The sequence below is a fragment of the Gouania willdenowi genome, chromosome 8 (assembly GCF_900634775.1).
Source record: "Gouania willdenowi chromosome 8, fGouWil2.1, whole genome shotgun sequence".
Classification (NCBI taxonomy): domain Eukaryota; kingdom Metazoa; phylum Chordata; class Actinopteri; order Blenniiformes; family Gobiesocidae; genus Gouania; species Gouania willdenowi.
In genome coordinates this window covers 26,130,070-26,152,604 of record NC_041051.1, presented here as the reverse complement: position 1 = coordinate 26,152,604, position 22,535 = coordinate 26,130,070, and the positions used below count along the sequence as shown (strand labels likewise).

The following is a 22,535-nucleotide window of genomic DNA, read 5'->3' as shown; positions in this document are numbered from 1 at the left end:
GAAGCCTAACTAAGGTAAATAGATGAGAAACAAACTAGATAATAGATTATATGTTTTATGGGCCTATTTATTAAAGGCTCAGTAATTGAGATTAATTATATTTGAACTTCAATATTTGAGAACGTAATTGTGATTGACTTACAGGAGAAAATTATAAATGCCATTGGAAAAAATGGCGGTCACTGTAATCATAATTACGTAAGTTGTAATTGATCATGGGTAATTAAAGGCGTAATTGAAAAATGTAATTGACCCCAACCCCGGCAGTAACTAGTAAAAAAATGTCACTACAATTAACAGAAGTGACAACTAAATAGAAGTTTTTTTTAGTACCTACTTCGCCATTGTTAACTTTTATAGTCAATATGGAAAGTTTGCATTGCTTATTATTTATGACAGTGTGTAGAAAGCAGAGTTGTCCTTTGAAATGATATGATCGACAGCCAACAATATAGGAATAAACATCCTTTAAAAAAAGATTTCAGAATGAAACAATAGTAACAATTGTTAGCTTATTTATCGTGTATATTTATATATTCAATAGATGTGATCCACTCCTCGTAGTTAATTTCTTTTATGTGTTTGATGTCTCGTGCAGGGATACGCACCGTAAAAAAAAAATACACCAAACACTGCAAAACAACTTTTTTCCTTTAATCATTTCACATTAAAAACACACACTGTATGCTGCATCACAAAATGAGAAAATCTGCTGCCCTGCAAGAACATTTGAAGCACAGAGACGCAAAACAGCCAGTGTTGTTGTCACTGCCAAAAGCAAAACACAGCAGGCCCATATCTCCCCCACCTGCAGGTCAACTGACGGCTGCGTTTGTCTCAAGCCTCCACATGATGAGACAGAAGAACACAGATACTGCAGATTGAGCCACAGACAGGGAATCACAACTAAAAACTCTTGCTTTAATTCCTACCTGTTCCACAGCTATGATGACATGCTAGGCCAGGGGTGTCAAACTCATTTTAGTTCAGGGGCCAAATACAGAGCAGTTTGATTTCAAGTGGGCCGCCAATTTTATGCGGGAATATCAGCCATTTCAACAATATTGTGCCCTAGTTTGCACTTCTACATATACATAAAATACAAAATATGTAAGAAACCAAGAAATATCCAAGCAATAAGTGCTAGATACCAGTCCCAACAAAATCTTCACTTTAAATTTCCCAGATTTTTTTTGCCAATTTCTATTTGATTTCTTTGAATTTTGTAAGAATATTGCGTCTTTTTTCCAACAGTTTAACATTAAAAATGTCTGCAATCATGCAATGTAAGCACAGTGAAAAAATTAACACCTGCAAATATTGAGTTTCATTTTCACAATGATTCTTGTTTTTGATTTTGTTTTTTTGAAAAACAAACAAAAAAACAAAAAAACAAAACAAAAATTAACTGAAAAAAAAAAAGTTTCTTGTTTTCTCTCTCGTTTTTTTTTTTAATTTGGGATGCTCCAAAGGGCCGGATTTGGCCCCCTGGCCATGAGTTTGACACACACATGCTAGGGTGATCATGGCTGAGAATAAATCAACTCTGATGCAAAAAATCCTCCAAATATTCCCACAAGAGTTTTGGTGTGACATTATTTCTGACAGCTCAGCTTCACTTGCACTGAAATGGTGTTTATAGCGATTTATTTTCTTCATTTATATCATAATCATATAAAGAAATGCTACTTGTTGATGAGATATACAGTTGAGGGGGTAAATCTTTAGTCATCTTTTACCAATAATCTACTTCAGCTAGCTGTTTTTATTAATAAAAAAAAAAGAAGAAAATACAATATTCACATCCCACACACACACACAGCAGACTGTAAAAAATGTTATGATTGTAACATTTTAGAAATAAAAAAATAAGTTCAAAGAGCCATGAGCTCAAATGCTCTTAGCTATTGAATCTTCATCCTTTGATTTACTCCATAAAATATTGACCAAAACACCCTCTGCTCTTATACATTTACTGTAGCTTCTGTTTTTTTTTTTTTTAATGCTTCCTGTCTGACAGGATTATAAATCTAAATTCCGTGTCAATTAACCAGAGAGGTCCTCTGGTGAGGTGCAGCGCTCGTAGATCAACAGCAACGGCATGACAGCTGTCAGCAAGAGATGCTGCTGGAGAAAAACCTCTATTTTAGCTGCAGAATCTCAAGATATTTGTTTTGTTTTTACAGAGAAGAAAATATATTTTAAATTTTCTTGCTTTTCTTTTCTTTTTTTACAGAAACGCTCATATATCACCAATATCCACATTCCACCTTAATCAACCCTGAATGACGAGATGCTGATTTAAAAAAAGCTTTAATGAGATGAACCGGTAACACCTGAACTATGATTTTGAACAACCACATGTTCAATCTGTACATTCAAATTTGTATATGTGGTGTCGCGGGCCCTATCCTGCAGATAGAAAAAACAAACAACAAATGGCACACATGTACAGTAAAGCAATACTGCAGTCCAGCGTATGCATTAGCAAAGAGGGCCAGATCGATCGCATGCAGTTTGAAAACCGTTTCTGTACAGTTTATTTGGCAGTGAGCAACATGTTCATTGTGTTTGTTGGGTGGATGGATACACAGCACAGAGGAGAGTCTCCTTTATGGGTGGGTGCGTCATCCAGTTTCTTCATCTGTGTGCATGTAAGTAGAGGCTCATGCCCCCCCAGGCCTGAAACAGCCTTCCTTAACAGTTCAGTGCAGTGATAGAGGGGGCTGATAAATCCAGCCGACAGCTTCTTAATCCCCATTAGGGCATCACTCACAGGGCGCAGTGTCGTCCTTAGACCAACCCTGCTCCTGTCCTCAGCTCCCCCCAAACCCAAGGAGGAAGGTCAGAGCACCCACTCTAGCCCCCGAATGTGTGTCTGTGGGACATGGAGGAGGAATTCAGCAGGCGATCTCCTCCAGGGTACCCAGGGTGGTCTGCAGAGGGACCGTCACAGTGTGGCTGATGGACTCAGAGTGGTTAGCCACCGGGTCACAGGAACTCTGATAGGAACAATGAGAGAGTTTGGAAATGTTACACTGTGGATACATGAGAGCTTTAATTCAGACAATACATTAAATCCACTTTAAAATGATTTAAAATCACCTTGTAAACACGTAATTCCAAATGGAAATGGCCATTCTGAATTAAATTTAAATCTGGAGTAAGTGGCTAGTTTATCCATGTGGACATAAATTCATGATGTCATGAGTTCATAAACTGAACCTCAGCAACTTCAGCCTCAACTTCTCTGACCTCTGTTAGTTGATTTGTTGAATAAACTCAAAGTTCATTCATTTCTCTTTGGGAAATTTTGGCTCCAACTGCCTTTTGAAGTGGTATAGACACACATGGTGTGAGGGGAGATAAGGGCGTTAGGGGAAGGGAAATTCCACTTTATTGAGGAAGACCAACACTGGTGTTAAGAGCTTCTCTTACCACTTCCTCTCCATGACTCTCATCCTCCTCTTCTCTGCTCAGTAAGTCCAAAAGTCTTTCTTTAACCACCTGGAGGCAAGAAAACAGACAGTCATTTTCCTTCGTCCTGAGGGGGAAAATTATGAAATAAGTTAATGTGTAAATGTTTCTACAAATTACACTACTGGCATAAATTGTTTTCATGAAAACTGTTTAAATTGCTTTTATATGCATATTTTAGCACAGAGAATGTTGATTTCCTCCCTTGTGCCTAATTCCGATCATTGTAAGGAAGAAAGATTTAGCTTAGCTGTGTTGTTACTAAAACCCTATGGGGAGAAAACAACTATTATAAGATGTTTTGCTGCTGGAAATGACTTTGAAGGCTGTATAACAAGCAGCAAAAATGTTCCATCTATTTTCCTTCTTCCTTTTAATTCCAGGTTACCCAATCCGCTTAGGGGACAAAAGAAAAACAGAATTTATGAAGGACGGAAGTGTGTATGAAAGAAAACTCCCACTCAAGACTGACCTCGTAAGCATAGTCGAACAGCTCTAAGATGGTGAGGATGCTGGCTCCAATAAAGAGACCCATCTGACCTCCAATGTCGCCTAAAGAAAGAAACGGCGCATTATGATTTACACATGGTCATTAAGCAAGAAAAGCAAACACCGCTTTAGATATTTTCAGATTAAAATGCTGTGTGAATTTTGAGTTTTACAAATAATCTTCTGGAAATGTAACCCAGCGGGAGATATGATTGCATTCTGCAATAGAAATACATTTAATCTTCAATAATATCCAGCAGTAGGTGAGAGAAGATAGGATTCATTTTTCTGCACAATCACATTTCTGTCTCCTTTCCATTACGGTGGAAGGAAAGAACACCTTGTGATCTTATAAGTATTATCCCATGATATTACCTGATGGTAAAGTATCATTATCATCTGAGTTCATGCTTCAGACTCTCCTTGCAAAGAGCAAATATTGGACTAAAGCAAACATTCTGCATTAATAGACCTCTCTTTCTCTCCATTTTAGTGAATGACTATTTTTCAATGACTAAATGATCATTGTAATGTCATTTTATCACTTTCACTCCTAAAAAAGAGGGGAAGATAAAAACTCCAACAATCGAGTCCACAGAGCCGTTTGTTAGTGTATCATAACAAATATACATTTCCTTTATATGAAAATGTTTGTAATTAACTTTCACGTTTACAGCATATGAACTATACCACACCACATGTGCCAACCTCAAAGCCCGGGGGCCAAATCTGCAAATTAATTGTATCACAGGAGAAAATAAAAATAACAAGGAAAACATAAATTATTGTGTAAATTACCAAATAACTCAACTGTAGATGACTCAGTCCTTTCAAATTCAAAAGTGCAATGAAATAGCACAATATTAACAGAAACTTGCTATTTTCCCTTCAATCACTTATCACAATTGCCGAAAGGTTGCTCCATTCTTAAAATCCTGCACTTTATTACAAATAATACCACAAAATTGCTTTAAGTTACACAAAAAACAGACACCAAATGTTTTATATATATATATATATATATATATATATATAAACAAAACATCCAGCTCTGATTTCTATAATGTATTGCTTCGATATCGACAGTGCCTTACACACTGTATAAGATACATGTGGAAGTGCAAACTATGGTATAAAAATGACAAAATTGATCTTTTTTCCACCTAAAAGTTGCAGCCCACTTAACTTCAATCTCTACTATATTTATTTAACACCTTAGCATTATTGACTTTGGTTCTCCTGTTCTGCCATCTTGGCCGTGACGTTAGTGGATGGATAATGTTATTAACCAGCAGCATTCCCACGCTTTGTTGACAGTGCAGCCATGGAAGCCCATGTACACAAAGCCGGTAAAGTGAAACTGCAAATAGCTCAATAAATCACTCATTGCCATGGGAGGACTGGCCATCTGGCACACCGGGCATCGTCGCGGTGGGCCGGTCCAATACATTTTTTTTTTTTTACAAGCGAGTGGAAGCAGACATGGTAACAGGTGGTCGAAAATGGCAAAAACTTGGCAAGAAAAGAGTGAAAAGTGACTAAAATGGGCCAGAAGCAGTAAAGAGTGGCCAGAAAATGGGCAAATAATGATGAACCAGGTGGTATGGAATGGCCAAGGGTAGCTTACATGAGCAAAATGTGGCAAACAATAGTGAAAAAGGGCAAAAATGTGAAACAAAAAGAGCCAACAAGTAAACAAGAAAAAAGGAAACAAGTAGAAACTTATTTGAATGAAAAGTGCCCCCCCCCCAAAACAATAGAGAAAAAAAAAAAATGACAAAAAGGGATATGTTGTGGGAAAAGGGAGCTAAAGTCTGAAAAAAGTGTCAGAACTACTTGAAAAGGGGCAAAAATGGGACAAAGGAAGTTGCTAAATGGCCAAAAGGGTTAAAAGGTTTCTCCCTTATAAGGTTTTCTTCGGGAATAATGATTAAAATTAAGACATAAAGAGTCACATGTTGAGCATCACTGACTTAATAATGGCTTCTACATGGCGTCACTGATAATGTAGTGAACTGGTCTGGACAGAAAATGCCAGGGCAGTATTTTTATCCCAGTCCACCCCTGCTCATTACCAGTTTGTGCATGTTGCTGGAAATGTTGTTATGGTTGTTTACAGACACTAACAATGAAACATTCATGTTTTAAAACCAATTCATCAAAATATATCCACTTGTCAAAGTGTGTCTCTTCCCCTTTAGGGTGTATCAATCTGTGTTTAAAAAGTAAAAGACAAAACAGAATGTATAAGGAATTTAATTGAAAAGCATCAATATGTAGTTGTAAATTAATGAATTACCACTTAAAGAACTTACCAAGTAAACCTGCCACCTCATAGGCTTTCTTCTGCTCAATGGTCTCGTAGTTTAAAGCTTCAAAGAACACATCCAGCACTAAGATGTTGTCCCTGTAAAAGAAGAAAGAGTTTAAATACAAATGAGTCCCACCTGAGGATCACAGCTAATTACTTTAAAAGCAACACAAGTGGAAATCGTTGATTTCTCCACGGAGGCACGTAGCAGTGTGGGAAGAGAACGCAATGAGGCTTTTGTTCTGAAATATTAAGGTTTTAGTCACCGGGCCATGTGGGACGACGTGGGCCATAGAAAGACTTGGCAAGTCCTGTTGTGTGCTAAGCCTAAGGTATAATTATCATGTTACATCACTCATGTAGGTGTGGGGTTTGAACTTATTCCATTTCAACAAATCATTCTACTGTGTGATTAATTCAGCAAAGTGAAAAAAAAAAAAGACAGGAAATGACCTCTTCCAGAGAGGCTGATACATTTTGTCCTTTTGTCTAGTTTTGAATGTTTACAAGAAAAATAAAGAAAACATGTTTGAGAAACCTTAGGAAAACGAAGCTCTGCAAATTAAGACTCGAACAGGAAACAGTGGAACAAACAGTGAGCTCTATATCATATTAAATATCGTATCATGAGTCGACTGTTTCGCTACAGCGCTACAAGCAGGCTTGGACAGCAACGGATTGCAAGTAACAGCGTGACGTAATGTGGGCACAAAAACAATGTAACTGTAATCTGTTACAGTATTTTGAAAAATATGTAATCAGATTACAGGTATATTTTATAAAAAAAAAATCGGGGATTACTTAGGGGGATTACATTCTGCATTACATGACAATGCTGACACCAGTGTAGGAGAAATTACTTATAGTTAACTTTGTAGTATGTTAAAGCATAACTAAGTAACTTTGTCACCTTAATAAATCATTTTCATCGTCCCTGTGAGGGTATTACAAGTGTTGATGGGGTGATTGGGGGGTCTCTCATCCCCCCTGCTGTCTCTGGCCAGAAAACAGCACTTGCAACTTTCCTGCCTCCGACCTGGTAGCAAGACGTACTGCTTTACGGCAGCCCAACACAAACTAACGGTGCATTCACCTGCAGTTCAATCGCCTGTGATGAGTCGCTTGAACTCAGTGGTGCTTTTTTTTTTTTTTTTTTAACTCAGTGGTGCTCTTTGATCACTTCATCGCTCCAGTGAATGCATGAGCGTTCCCTGGGTACCAGGGTTTACCAGGTAACCGCTTACCTGGTAAGCCAGGTTAATCTTGAAGCACTTATTCAAGATTAACCGCTTTAATTTTGCCCCGGTACGTTTAGGAAGCCTCCGCTGCCCGTCTCACTGTAGCGGGAGGAACGAGCTGCTGCCTCGAGGGTGCGGAGTGTTTACGACAGTGACATAACCAAAAGGGACCTTTAGGGGGAGCGGTAAGCAAAAGTAGTTAGTTAGTAGTTTGTACTTAGTTCTGCTTTAACACCTAAAACACCTACTGTACATCAGGTGGTGCTTTTTCTCTAAAAGAAATGACAATTGTTATGTTACTATGATGTGTATGTGACCTGTAGCTATAACTATTATAACTCGTTAAGACTTGACATACCACTCATAATATTAGGACTTAGAAGACCTCTGAACCAAAGCCAAGGTATTAATTAATAATTTATAAAGTAATCTAGAACACATTTAACTCAATCCCAAATATCATCCCAGGCCAATTTTTTACGTTAATATTATTCATAAATAATATCAGCATTTGAAATCCCTTTTGTCCCCCTATAATGATAAACATTTTGAAATAACGTTTTACAACACACTAAAGATGGCAGACAGACTCTGACACTTCAAACATAACCATGACAGCGGGATCCATCTGCTGCTGCTGGGAGGGTTTAAAATGCTGATTGGTTGTCAGTTTTCCAGCTGTTTGACACATACCACATTTATTTTTCATGAGTTTGCTGTCTATTGGTGTGTGTGTGTGTGTGTGTGTGTGTGTGTGTGTGTGTGTGCGTGAGTATTTATAGCTTTAATCAGGACCCTCAGCAGGACGAATAACAGATGCTTAATCTGACTGGGAAAGTTGTGTCAAATCTCGGCCAATTGGTAAATTCTCTAGACCAGGGGTCACCAACACGGTACCCGAGCGCCCCAGGTAATTTTGGATGCACTTTTTTTTACAGCGTATGAACGCGCATTGTGTTCTGCGTCCTGATTGGCTAATGCTGCGTTCACCCACCAGCGACACATCCAACTCGGTGAGTTTCACTGCCTGCTGAAGTGAGGAGCTGCACTCCTTTTTCTCCTCTCACAAACATAAACCACCAGTGAAAAAAGGCGGTGTGATTAGCGACTAATGCTATCCTAACTCAGCGCTACAGAGAGAACTTTTACCTGCTACTACCACCTCCTCGCTGATTCTCCTCCACCTCAAATCCTTCTAGTCCGGCCCCGGTTATAAAGGCCGTGTCCTACAGCTCCAGGTGGTCACACACTGCTTCTACTCCATGTTTGAATAGGTGAACAGACCGGTGTCCGTGTTGACGGCCAGACATCATCGTCAACAAAGACTCTGATTGCGTTCGGCATCAATGTCTGATCACTAGCAGTGTGACTCTGAAGTGCTGTATGTTTGAAAACAGGTTTATGTTTTAAAATCTACGAAGGTTTGAACTTTGAGAGCGTTTAAACAAGAGAGAAACGATAATTCCTGTCTGAGTGGTGTGGTGTGTGGTGAGGGGTTTTACAGCCTTAAAACATGTATAAAAAAAGTAAATAGTAAAAAATAAAGCTGACTACTTTGCGAATTTCACCTATTGCGAGTTATTTTTAGAACGTAACCCCCGCGATAAACGAGGGACTACTGTATACAGTACCTATGAGGTTCAGAAAGGTTGGTGACCCCTGCTCTAGAGTATTAATAAGATTACCTTATTGCAGTGGTTCTCAAACCAGGGTGCACAGTGGTGTAGAGGTAACACGTCTGCTTCACACAAGAAGGCCCTGGGTTTAAGCCCTGGGGTGGACAGTTAGGTCCTTTCTGTGTGGAGTTTGCATGTTCTCCCCGGGCTTGCGTGGGCTTTCCCATAGGAGTGAATGTGAGTGGATGTCTATGCGTGTTGCCTTGCGATGGACTGGCACTCTGTCCAGGGTGTACCCCCGCCTAATGCCCAATGGGAGCTGGAGCTCGGCACCAGCAGACCCATGTCAGGAAATGGGTGGAGCTTGGATTCTTAAACCATTGAACATTATTTTCCCTCTCCATTCCAACAAATTTTCAACAAAATGAGTCAAAAATGTAACCTTCAGTGAAACCATCAAACCCCACTGCGTTACTGTAATTACTTTTTTTAATGCTCACATGCACTGCTACTCTGATCAGATATGTACGGTATGATGGTAGTCAGGAAGTAAGAAACACATAGTGAGAGAAAGAAATATATGAACACCTGCAAGACAACCTGAGCCCCAACATGCAGAGAGCACACAGTACACGTTACTGAGACTCACGTGATGTACTTCTCAGACTTGTTGAACTTCTTCTGCAGGTAGCGTGCCGAGGTCTTGCTGGGTATTTTGACCATGGACAACTCTTTGTTGTAGCGGGTGGTGTTGCACGGCGTCCTGCACATGCAGCTAGAGCTCTCAGATGACGACAGCTTGGCTTCAGTAGCAGAGTGGACACACAGGACACAAAGGGACAAGCGTACATTAGAGAAACAGCAGAGCTGGTGTCTGTTCGATGCCTCAGGTCCTACAACATGACTCAGCAATATAGAAAGCATACATTTCATATCAGTGATAACTATTTTAGGTGTAGTAGTAGTCATCAATGAGGAGACAATATTGTGTTACTAGCAGTACTAGTAAAGTTTTTATTATTGTCATTATTAATGTCTACTCAAGCACTAGTGAGGCTAGAACCATTAGAACATCTCACTAGACCACTAGTACTACTAGTAAAACCAAGAGATTCACTAGTAGTGCTACGCAAATTAAGTAGGAGGGATTATAACCAAATCCAGCTCCTTGATTGGTTGTACAATTTTCAAAAGCCAATGGCAAGCCTGAATCACCTTTTTCTGTCCAGACCAGCCCACTACATTATCAGCGACACTACGGAGAAGCCATTATTAAGTCAGTGATGCTCAACATGTGGTTATTTATGTCTTAATTTTAATTATTATTCCCCCAGAAAACCTTAAGAGAGGAAACTTTTTAACCCCTTTTTACCCATTTCCTTTGGCCACTGACCATTTATTTTGTTTGGCCATTTTTCATCCAATAAGGGACAACTTTTGCTCAATAAATACCACTTGTTTCCTTTTCCTCTACATTTTTCTGCATCTTTTTATTCCAAATTTTTGCCCTTTTTCACTAATGTTTTCCACATTCTGCTCATTAAAGCTAATCTTTGCCATTACACACCACCTGGTTCCTCTTTATTTGCCCATTTTTTGGCAAATCTTGACTGATTTTTTTTTTTTTACTCCATTTTCGTCACTTTTTTTTGCCACATTTTTGCCACTTTTGGACAATTTTTGGCCACCTGATAGCATGTCTGCCTCCACTCGCTTGTAAAAAATAAACGTAGCGGACCGGACCGGCCCACTTTCGGTCGATGGCCCACTGGAATGATGCCTGGTATGCCAGATGGCCGGTCCACCCCTGGTTACACTTTTTGCTTTACTAGTCCTACTCGTGAAACATTTGCGCTTCACTACTGAAGTGTACTCGCGCCCTTGCAGACTAAAATTGAGTCCATGTACTAAACTGTGGTTGATCTTACAGATATATATTAGAATATAATACAGCAAAGCATAAAGTCACAAGGTAGCAATACAGTATTGCATCACCAAAGTCACCTCCCAGACAGAGATTTTAAGGTTTGCTTGTCCCCCTCCAATTCTTTTATTTTTATTAAAAAGTTGTCGTACACACTTTTCCTTGCCAGATTTCAAGTGCAGGTCATTCATAAAGACAATATTACTCAGTTAGAAATGTGTGGGCGGTTATAAAGATGAATCCCATAATGACAGAATTATTCACCGTCAGTGGATCCAAGACTGGATAATAAAGCGGCAAACGCTAACATGCCCTGAAGCTGCTAATGTGAAACCAACTTCAGCATGACTGTCATGGAGGAGAAAGGTCTATTTAGGTCTGCGCTGTGGGAGTTAGTCTCACAGAGAAGAGCGTTAATGCACAAAACGTTAGTTTTAATCTGCTTAAATTAGACTTTCTCAGTTGACTCAATATTTTTTTTGAATAAATGTGCTTGGGTTTGGGGAGTACAGTGGATTAGTGGTGATCATGTCTGTCTTACAGCATGATGGACCGAGGTTAAAGCCAAGTGGTGCAGTTTCCATGTTCTCCAGTGATCAGAGATAGGCAACTTTTATTGTAGTGGGCCCACAACAATGTGACTGTCTGATCCGAGGGCCACATTATCGACATTCAGGTCAGTATGTAGAATAATGACCAATCTAGTCATTAATACAGGAAAAAACAAAGGGTTTTGTAATGGTTTTATTGCTCGTTTTGTTTTTTTTTGGAGTTATTCTTGTGTTTTTTTATATTTACTTTTCACTTATTTTGTGCAACCTTTGGTGAATTCTGTGTAATTTTTGTGATTTTTCTGGGTTTTTCTAGTGGTTTTGTGCATCGTTTTGCAATTTTGTGTTTTTAAGTCATTTTGTGTACTTTTCTACAATTTTAAATGATTTTAAAAGCAATTTGTGTATTTATTTTTAGTTGTCATTTAGTACATTTCTCATTTATTTTTGAGTACGGTATTTGTGTGGTTGTATACAGGATTCTGACATTATTGTTGGTCTTTTGTGTATTTTTCTGTAAATCATATGTTTTGCTTACTTTCGGGGCAGCATAACATTTTAGTGTGTGTGTATGTATGTGTGTATGTATGTGTGCATGTGTGTGTGTGTGTGTGTGTGTGTGTGTGTGTGTGTGTGTGTGTGTGGGAGAGGGATGGGGATGCGGATTGAGACCCAAAAGTAGGTTGTAAAACCATTTTCAGTGCATGTCAGGCAAAAAAAGGGCACTTTCTGCTTTTATTTTGAAAGGGTTTTAATTCTAGACAGTCCCGTCACTGCACAATTAAAAATAGGATCTTGAAATTTACATACCACAACATTTATTTAAAATATTTTGAGATAAACCTATTTATGATAAACACCATAAAAGCATATTTTCTGTGCATCTTTCAACTTTTGAAATGCCCCTCATTAGTTATTTTTCTATTATATTTTGTATATGAATACTTGTTATAATTTGTTTTAATTGAGAGTGAAATGGTTAAGAAGCAATTCAGTAATGATAGGAATCTCACTGCCTATTCCTTAGAAGTCGGAGCATGTGTAGAAGTTGTGACATAGTTTGGAGCTTTGTACTTTATGTCTCTCTGATCCCGCCCACAACACTAATAAATCATCAGAACACTCCGTCACGCAACTCGTGCAGGAACACTCAGTATTGGTTTCAAAGTAGTTTCTTATAGTTTTGATTGAAACAGTCTATCAATAGGAACTTATTCATCAAATCCTGTGATGAAATAGAAATGAGAATTGAACCCAAAGAGAATTTAATGAGATGTCAGTGAATACACAGAAGTAAGGCTTCATTGTTCATTTAAATAATGGCTCTCTTTTTATTCTTTTACAAACACTTTACCAGGAAGTATTAAGTATATATATTTATTCTTTCTCCTTTATATTTATCATCATTATTATTTGTTATTTTTTTGTTCTTCGCACCAATTATCAAGTCAAATTCCTTGTCCTATTTTTAAACTGTACTTGGAGAATAAAAAATTCAGCCCTGGCATTTTCTATCCAGACCAGAAGCTGTTACTAAGTAAGCAATGCTCAACATGTGGCTCTTTATGTCTTCATTTTAATAATTATTCCCCCAGAAAACCTGAAAAGGGGAAACTTTAACCCAATTATACCTATTTCCTTTGGCCATTTTGCAGACTTCCTTTGTCTAATTTTTCAGACTTTAGCTACCTTTTGCCAATAAATATCCATTTTTTTACAGTTTTTTGTCCATTTTTGCAAGTTCCTTTTGAAACTTTTATCAAAATTTTGTGCTTTGTTTCAATTTTTCTGGCTACTTTTCAACCAAATAAGCTAACTTTTGGCCAATAAATACCCACTTGTTTTTGCTGCACATTTGTGCCCTATTTCACTATTGTTTGCCACATTTTGCATATTTAAGCTACCATTTGCCATTACATACCACCTGGTTGCTCTTTATTTGCCAATTTTTTGGCCACTCTTGACTGCTTTTGGCCTATTTTATTGACTTTTCACTCTTTTATTGACACGTTTTTGCCACTTTTGGACCATTTTCGGCCACCTTTTACCATTTCTGCCTCCACTCGCTCAAAAAAATGAAAAGAAAAAACAAAAACACGTAGCGGACCAGACTGGCCCACTTTGGGTCAACGGCCCACCGGGACGATGCCCTGTATGCCTGATGGCCAGTCCACCCCTGTATGGATGCATTATCATGAACCATGATTTATTCAAATTTAACCAAAAACATATTTTTTTGTCAAGAAAGTCTCTGTTATTGTTTCATTGTTGCATTTTATAATTTGAGTTAACCATGCGGGAGCTTGTATAGGTAGAATGAGCCAGAACCAAAAACTCATGTTAATTATAGTAAAAAAAAACAGAGTGGAAGATGAAGCAGAATATTTCAGTCTCTAAATTAGACGAATGCTCTTTGTGTTATTTCACATCTTGGCGCTGCTGTTGTGTGTGTGTGTGTTTGGCACCGACTGCCTACAAGTTTCTCTCGTCTTTTGTTTCCACTTTTAGGAAATAAATTGCCAGATTGTAGCAGATCTGCTGCGGCAAGGGAACAAGATATTGGAGCTAGAGACTGTTCCAGCCTTTTAAAGGTCATTCATTATTTCTCTGTATGCTTTTAAGCATGTAGGCATTTTATTTTGTTGATCACTAAAGTTCTATTATGGATCCAAAATTTTGATTCTGCATACCAAATTATGAAACGTTGCACTAAAGGACAACAAAAAATACACACATTTAGTTTTAGACATTTACTTATTTTAATATAGACAAAAACAAAATGAAAAACAAAAATAAGTTCAGAAGATAAAATGACAACAAATATAAATCAACAACAAAAATGCACATAATGACTATGATAACAGAGAGCACAAAAGAACAGGTTTTTTTTTTAAAGAAAATATAACAAATATACACAAAACAACAACAAAAAACTTTTAAACGCGTTTTTGGGAGTTTTGTTGAATTTGTGACATTAATAAATAACTACTGTGCTTACTACAGAATAATCAATGTTTTTTGCTGTAATTTGCACTTTAAACAAATTTTCCTGCGGCAAAACATTCCACTTCCACTTATGTTAAAGAGATTTAAGTCCAACAACCTTCGTCTGTCAGTGGTTTTATGGTTATGGCTGATAAATGAAACGTTCAAGTATAACAAACTCAAAAAATTGAGCCAAGATGTTAATACAGCTTTTATTATTATAGGACATTATCATTATGATGTTTATAAATTTACAGGCATGTGCAGCCGTGAAATGGGTACAACCTTGTGTGTTGAGCACCTGCAATGCAAAACTATTGAAAAAAAGAATACTTTCTGTGATTGAAAACTTTGCAGGAGGGGGAGAGGATGACATACACAAATCTATAAATGTTAAAGCACTTCTAATTCATCATCCTACTGTTCAGGTGGGAGCTCAGGCTGCCAAAACCTTTTACATGGTTGTATAATTCTAAACAGTAAACTATGAAATAGGATGCATTATCTTTGTGAAACCAAGCATTAAGCCCCCTCTCAGCCTGCAGTGCCTGTCTGTACTGATGATGCTCACAGACATGATGAGGCCTTTATGAAACAAGCAGAACACCAGCGCGTTCAAACAAGTTTGAGTGACTTGGGAACTTCTGAGTAAGTAATGAAAGCCTAAAGCAAAGGACAGAGCTCACTCAAAACATGAATTTATTCATTTTTATGTCATACAAACAACAATACGCCAATTTAATTAGCAGCCAAATCTAATAGATCAGTAAACCTTTCTCTTTCTCCTTGTCCGACTACATTTTACTCAGAATTCTATGGGAGAAAAAACTATAAAACATAATGATGGAATGAATGAGTGATAACTCACATTTTTAATTATCACATTTTGTAAATAAGTATAATGAAAAAGTAATTAGTCTCTCCTGAATGGATTTATTTCTATATTTGTTATCATTTAATCTCCCTTCTGTTCTAATCTAGATAATTTCTATCATCGTTTTGTGTATTTTGTCGTTGTTTGTTTGTTCTTTTATTTTTCAGTATACTTTTGTCTTATTTTGTGTGTTTTTGTCAACACATTCTCACTCGCAACTCGCCACCTACACTATGTGACGCTAATCAGAATCAGAATCAGAATTCCTTTATTGATCCAAAGGGGAAATTGCTTAAGGGTCGGCCCGTGGAAACAAATGTTTTTATAACATTTTTAGTGAGAAATTTACCCATAACTTATGGTTAGGGTTAGGTAAAGGAATGTGTTTTCTCGATGAGACCCCCTGGGGGGAATCAGGGCCCCTGAGTAGGGAGTCAAAGGCAGGCACAGTTTAGGTTTAGAAGTCTTATTTTGAAAAGTTACGGCGAAAAAAAGGTTACGGACCCATAGTGAAGGGGTACCCTTGGTGCCACGTTCCGCCACGTCGATATGTGACGAGTTAGGAGTGAGACTGGGTTTGTTTTTGTGTGTTGTTGGTGTTATATAAATAATTCTCTCTCAGTGTGTGTTTTTTGTGTGTTTTGGTCGTTTCTTATGTCGTTTTGTATGTTTCTCTGTTATTTTTGTGTATTTTGCTGTGATCTTGTGTATTTTTCGCTCACGTAGTGTGTCTTTGTTGTCGTTTTGTGTGTTGCTGGTAATAGGAAGTATTTTTGTCTCTTAGCGCATGTGTTTTTGGTGTCATTTTGTGTATTTTGTTATTGTTTGTCTGTTCCTTTTCTTATTCTGTATATTTCTCTCTTATTTTGTGTGTTTCTGTTGTAGTTTTGTGAGCTGCTGGTAATATTTAGTATGAATATCATTTTTAAATAAAAAATAAACATTATAACAACATAGTTTTAATGCTTTCATTTGTTAATTTTCCATCCAGTGCAGGGGTGGATAAACTTTTTGACTCGCCACATTTGGTTGTAAAATTTGATCGAGGAGCCGGATTACGAGCAGATGGAATGAGTTTGTGTGAACAACATAAATGACATTTAAAAGCCAAGACATAAAAGGCTTTGGGATTTGACAGATGTTGATTTTACCAATTAATTTCCAAAGGCATTTTTTTTTTTTACCACAACATATTATAGAAATTTGCAATTTAATTGGAAACAGTGCTGATTTTGCCTTCTTTAAACTTAAGAATATTTCTTTACTGTGAGCATTTATCTCTGTGTAAAGCTGTAACCACAGCTCTGTTTCTGTGTTGCTCCGATCCCTCAAAAAAAATAAAATAATTCAGCCGATCTAACAATACAAATTACTAGAGATGTAACGATTAATCGTAAGGCAGTTAAAAATCGATTCATAGGTATCACTATTCACATCGATACTGTGAAAATTGAATCGCAGTACTTTTTTTAAACAGCAGTGTTGGCGGTGGGCGGAATCTGCTAATACTTCCTTTCTGGCCGGCTTCTACTCTTAAACATGTTCATAAATGATTCCTCACCCCTTTAGCACCGAAAGAATATCTGTAATATTAAGTGAATATCTGTAAAAGTCATGTTTTCTATTAACTCTGCCTGCTAGCATAGCATCTCTTCTTCACTGCAAGATATGTGCATGCCAACCGACCACTGGGTTACCAGCGCCCTCTGCTGGTCCAAACAAATATCTGACCTAAATACATTGAATACACAGTTTTTTTTTTGTTTTTTTTTTTTAAGTCCAATTGTTGAGGCACAAAGTACATTTTCAGTTGCACTTTAAAAAAAAAAAAAAGGAACTATTATGCAGTTTTGCATTGTTTACTATAGAACCAGAATTTAAATCAATAGGCTTCTTCTTCATTTGTATTATTCCTTTATTTATTTCATTCAAGATTTATTTTTAGTTAAATTGCATTGTTTTGAATAGTTTATCAAGGGATTCTTTGGACAATGAAAAATAAAAGGAAAACAGTATAGTTTTTTTACAGTTTTTTTCCCCCAAAAAATAAAGGAATATTTTTTCCGTCATCATTTTTTTACAGTCCCATTTTGTAAAATAAATCGTGAGAGAATCGTATTGTGAACCCAGTATTGTGAATCGAATCGCATCGGGAGTTGAGTGAATCATTACATCCCTACAAATAACACAAGTAGCTTAATGTGCTTGAATTTAATTAGGCTTTAAATACTTTATAAAATACATGAAAAAGGATGTAATGGTGACAGCTTTTGTACATGCCAACCTAAGTTTGCCCATACCTGATGCTTGTATCGAACATAAAGAGATGTCCTTAAAAAAAGTTGTAGTTTAACACAGGCATTAGCTGTAAAAGCTAAAATTATACATTTAATTTTTATCTTATTTTTGCGTTTTACAATTTGATTACTGTAATGTGCTTCTCAATCTCATAAAATCACATCAAAGTTGTTCTTAAGGTATTTGATTGTGTCTCTAACTGGTTTGAAGTATTTGTAATTTGCATAGTATTGCCCTGTAGATGTTGGTCATTGCAGTTTTATTGCTTTGAATCAATGGGGAGAGCTTTTTTGTGTAACGTGCCCTCAATTTTTTACGTTTTCCACATTTATCATCTTACAACAACATATATATCCATGACACAAAGTATATCACATTTTTAAGATAAAACTTATGACAAACATTGTTTTTCATTCAGATTAGTACAATAATATATATATATATAACCAATTAGAAATGCACTTGGAGAGCGCAGACCTTCACCAAGCAGCTCAAGCTCAGCTAACACGCTCCGGTCACGGAAACATGGTAAACTCAGGTATTACCAGAACATCACCAAAATGTAATCACCTGTTCCTTGTCCCACTTATCAATTTTCCTGAAAATTTCATCCAAATCCGTTCATAACTTTTTAAGTTATTTTGCTAACATAATGACTGGCAGACAGACTAATTATGTATAAACAAAACTAAAATGTCTCTCATAGGTAATAAACTATCTATTTATTTAGATATTGTCATGTTAAATGTATATGTTTTGTCAAAAAAAATTGTGTATCACTCAAAGATTAAAAATCTTAACTGAAAAAATACATAAATACTAATCGCATTATTTAAAGTCTAAAATCTTGTGTGATTTTGTGTGTGTGTGGATATCCTTCGTCTTTGCACAATATTCTTTGTGTGGAATTATTTGTATGGACTTACCAAGAGCCGGCTCTGCACAGTCCTTGTACTGCTCAGGTGTGCAGTAAGAGGCGTCACCTAAAATAAGTTCCAACACACGTCACATTAGCTGCAATTTAACTTTATACAATGAAAAACAACAATAATAACATAGACAATCGTTACAAAAATTAGATGGAAGAAAAATGGGGTACTTGAACACCTCTCAGGAGGTACACAAACATTTGTCAATTTATTTTTTAACATTATATTATCAATGATTACTTGTGGCACAGCTCTTGGTGAAGTTTGAATTCTAAAACGAGTAAAACATCAGACATAAATGAATAAAAAGGCCAAAGTTAAGGGTTAATGTTGAAGGAGACACAGGAAAAACACACATTAACAAGAAGTCATCAACATCCCCCGCCAAAGAAAAACCAAACAAGGGCAATAACTCCGGAAAAAATAATTGCGCGCTTCTCCTTTTCAAACTCCATCGAGGTATTGATACTCTGAAGCCACACATTGAATTTGGTTATATTATCTTATCCTGTTTCTGAGAAAAGCTGTCCACTTTAACTAGGATGGACGGATAGATGCACAGACGAAGCTCAAACCTATATCTCCCTTCCACGCTTTGTGACGGGGGATTAAAATACCACTATACAAAAAGTCTGCTAGCTTCATAATAACGTCTATGGGAAAACCCAATTATATGCTAACATTTACCGCGATCGGCAGTGATTTATATAACGCACCGTTTACACAAACACAGTACACTTAAACAAACTCACAAGCATATGTTTTTTCAAGCTGAAAATACAAGAACTTAGCTAGTATAGACCAGTAGGCCATGGGCTTTCAAGATGGTGACTTCCGACTCTGGAAAAAATAATTGCGCACTTCTCACTTTCGAACTCCATCAAGGTATTGACACCCTGAAGCCACACACCAAAATTGGTTATCCTATCTTAAACAGTTTCTGAAAAAGCTGTCCCCTTTAACTCGGACAGACGGACGCACGGACGAATGAACGGTGCCCAAGGGGGATAATAATAATGTATAAGATGAGCTAAGGGTTTTTTGCAATAAGAAATAAAGGCTAAGGGGTACATGGGGAAATTAAGGTTGTGAAGCACTGTTCTAGAGCGACAGTCCTTGGCCTTTTTAAAAACCCATCTCAGAATACAAAGCAGCAAGTTGGCTAAAAACTTCTTTACATTGTTACACTCTCTTGTTCTGATGCAGGCGGAATATTGGCAGTACTCACCAGGCATATGCACCATCCTACAGTTGCAGTTCTCCACGATGTAGCGCGTTTCACAGTCGATCCTGCAGGCAGTTACACTGTAGACTGGGAAAAAGCCTGAATCCAGAGCTTTGTACTCACATTCTCCCCAGGGAGGCGGCAAGAAGGTCAGCTACAGGCAAGGACAGAAAAGTAGGGTTCTCAACAAGTCTAAAGAAAACAACAGAATAACCTACTGAAACCCAGGTGCACATACAAAGATCAAAGGAACACAACCTGTTTTTTTTTTTTTTTTATAATTATCATTAATTATTCAAGCACCGATATACAAACAACTTGTGTTTATATGATCCTACAGTGATGCAGATACAAACTTGTTATCTATAATAAGCAAAGCCTTTTCTGTACTTTAAAATAATAAGCAGTAATTAACCAAATGCATTAGTGAAGTACAAGTATCAGTTCGTTATGTTTGAAAAGTGACCTTTCTGTAATGACTGTATTCAAAGGCAGAGACGAAGTGGTTTGAACTAGAAATAAGCAAAAATGAAAAACAAAAGAACAAAGAATTAACGTGTATGGCATGTAACCATCTCCATTACCTTATATAACACAATCATTTCAATGCAGTACTGATTAAGTGAATTAGTGCACCTGCAGTGCTCGGTGTAAAAGCCTGTGCACTGACTTCATGAAATCTTTGTAGGTCTATAACATTTTTCTAAATTACATATACTGTCAGCCTTGGTGAAGTGTGAGGCGTATGGAAGACATGAACGCAGAGAGGGAGGCAACAGGCAGAAGTAAGGTTCACATAATGTCCATTTTAATAAGTCTCAAAGCCCCAGAACCTAAACCAAGATTACGAAGAACAAAAAGCATTCTAACAACATGCTAAATCAAAAGGTAAGTGCAGCAAACACTGTGTCGAACCACACCTTAAGTAGTTGATGGAAGGTAATCAGGAGATAAGGGACAGAGGCAGAGAACGTAAACCAAACAAACTACACACCAAATCAAACAAGACGGAATATAGAGGGACTAAAAGTGAAACATAATTAAAAAGAGGTGACAAACCAAATAAGGACCCAATATCTAACAAACTAAACAATACAAAAGCTGTGTGTTTGGTAACTTTTTTGCAACGCGTTGCTCTGTTCCTATGTTCAGAATGATTCTAGTGAAAGTGTACAAAGCCTTTTTAGGAAGTGATTTCCTTTGTTTCATCTGAGAATTAACTTTAATACATGGAGAGGATAGACATGACCTTATTTGAAAATTCAGGCCGTAATGTAGCAAGACCAGGACCCACATCAATGTTAAAGATTATTGTTGATAATTTTGAAAAAAAAATGTTGAGAATTACAGTCCGTCACAACTTTCTGTGTAGTTTACCATCCATCATCCATCCATCCATGTGTACCCTTGCTGATGGAAGGAGGTTTTCACTCAAAAATCACACGATACATGGCCCCATTCATTCTTTCCTTTACACGAGTCAGTCGTCCTGGTCCCTTTGCAGAGAAACAGCCTCAAAGCATGATGTTACCACCCCCATGCTTTACAGTAGGTATGGTGTTCTTTCCTCTCTAAACACGACGAGTTGAGTTTTTACCAAAAAGTTCTATTTTGGTTTCATCTGACCATATGACATTCGCCCAATCTTCTTGTGGATCATCCAAATGCTCTCTAGCAAACTCTCATGTATCAGATTCAAAAAAAGGTAAAGAGCAGAGGTAAAAGTAACTGATTACAAGTACTCACGTTACTATAATTGAGTTGCTTTTGTGGGTGTACTTTTATGTATGACTTACTTGTACTTGTATTTAAGTACAATTTCAATTGATTAACAGTACTTCTACTTGAGTAGGATACATCTGTACTCTTTATACTTCTGGTAAAGAGTTACAGCAACTCTCCTAACGCCAATGTTTGTTCTTTGAAAAAAACTTTTTCCAACATAAAGCAGAGAAGCTTCAAAGGAAATCGGGCTAAAGTAACAATGGAACAGATACCAAGAGCTTGTTAGTAAAATCTCTACAATACAGCACACAGTGACACATGTTCTGCTCTTGTTCCTGCAGCTCCAAAAAGTCAGACAGCAGACACGAACCCAGACACATAGAGTCCCATCTGTTTCACAGCAGAGGCAAGTAAGTTTCTCCACAAGAATCACATTTATCACTTACAGCCACAGTTTCCCAGCACATCCCAGGAGATGCAGCATCGTATGTCAGACACCAATTTATGTTGGATGAAGCAACACAAAACATCCCATCGGGTAAATCCTCATCCAAAGTCTACTCGTGACACGATCCAACAACTGGGGACATCTCAGGGTAGATTTAATTCCTCCCAATGAAATAGTCCCCACTGGTAGGTATCATGTCTTCAGGACATCTACAGTTTTAATTGCAAATGGTTTTATTATTCCTTCCAGGATCTTGTAACCTTTTTAACTGCTGTCTGTTCTCTAACGGATGTCTGACGCCTTGTTTATAGTGGGATTAGATTATGCACTGGATTTATTAATGAGGTGACTTCTACATACATTCCACACACACACACACACACACACACACACACACACACACACACACACACACACACACACACACACACACACACACACACAC

The 22,535-nt window shown here is 37.4% G+C and overlaps 1 protein-coding gene across 4 annotated transcripts in view; it reads right to left on the bottom strand.

Annotated features, from left to right (window-relative positions):
* Window positions 1–677: 677 nt before the first annotated feature.
* asic2 (acid-sensing (proton-gated) ion channel 2) overlaps window positions 678–22,535 on the bottom strand; it is a 464,440-nt gene continuing 442,582 nt past the window's right edge. For all 4 annotated transcript variants that reach the window (XM_028454789.1, XM_028454788.1, XM_028454790.1 and 1 more), the window contains 7 exons: window positions 19,921–20,071; window positions 18,690–18,746; window positions 9,781–9,934; window positions 6,282–6,373; window positions 3,950–4,029; window positions 3,439–3,507; window positions 678–3,002 (listed from right to left, as the gene is read on the bottom strand). In XM_028454789.1, the coding sequence (XP_028310590.1) occupies window positions 2,901–3,002; window positions 3,439–3,507; window positions 3,950–4,029; window positions 6,282–6,373; window positions 9,781–9,934; window positions 18,690–18,746; window positions 19,921–20,071 (705 nt within the window). In that variant the 3' untranslated portion in view covers window positions 678–2,900. The remainder of the gene's footprint in view (window positions 3,003–3,438; window positions 3,508–3,949; window positions 4,030–6,281; window positions 6,374–9,780; window positions 9,935–18,689; window positions 18,747–19,920; window positions 20,072–22,535) is intronic.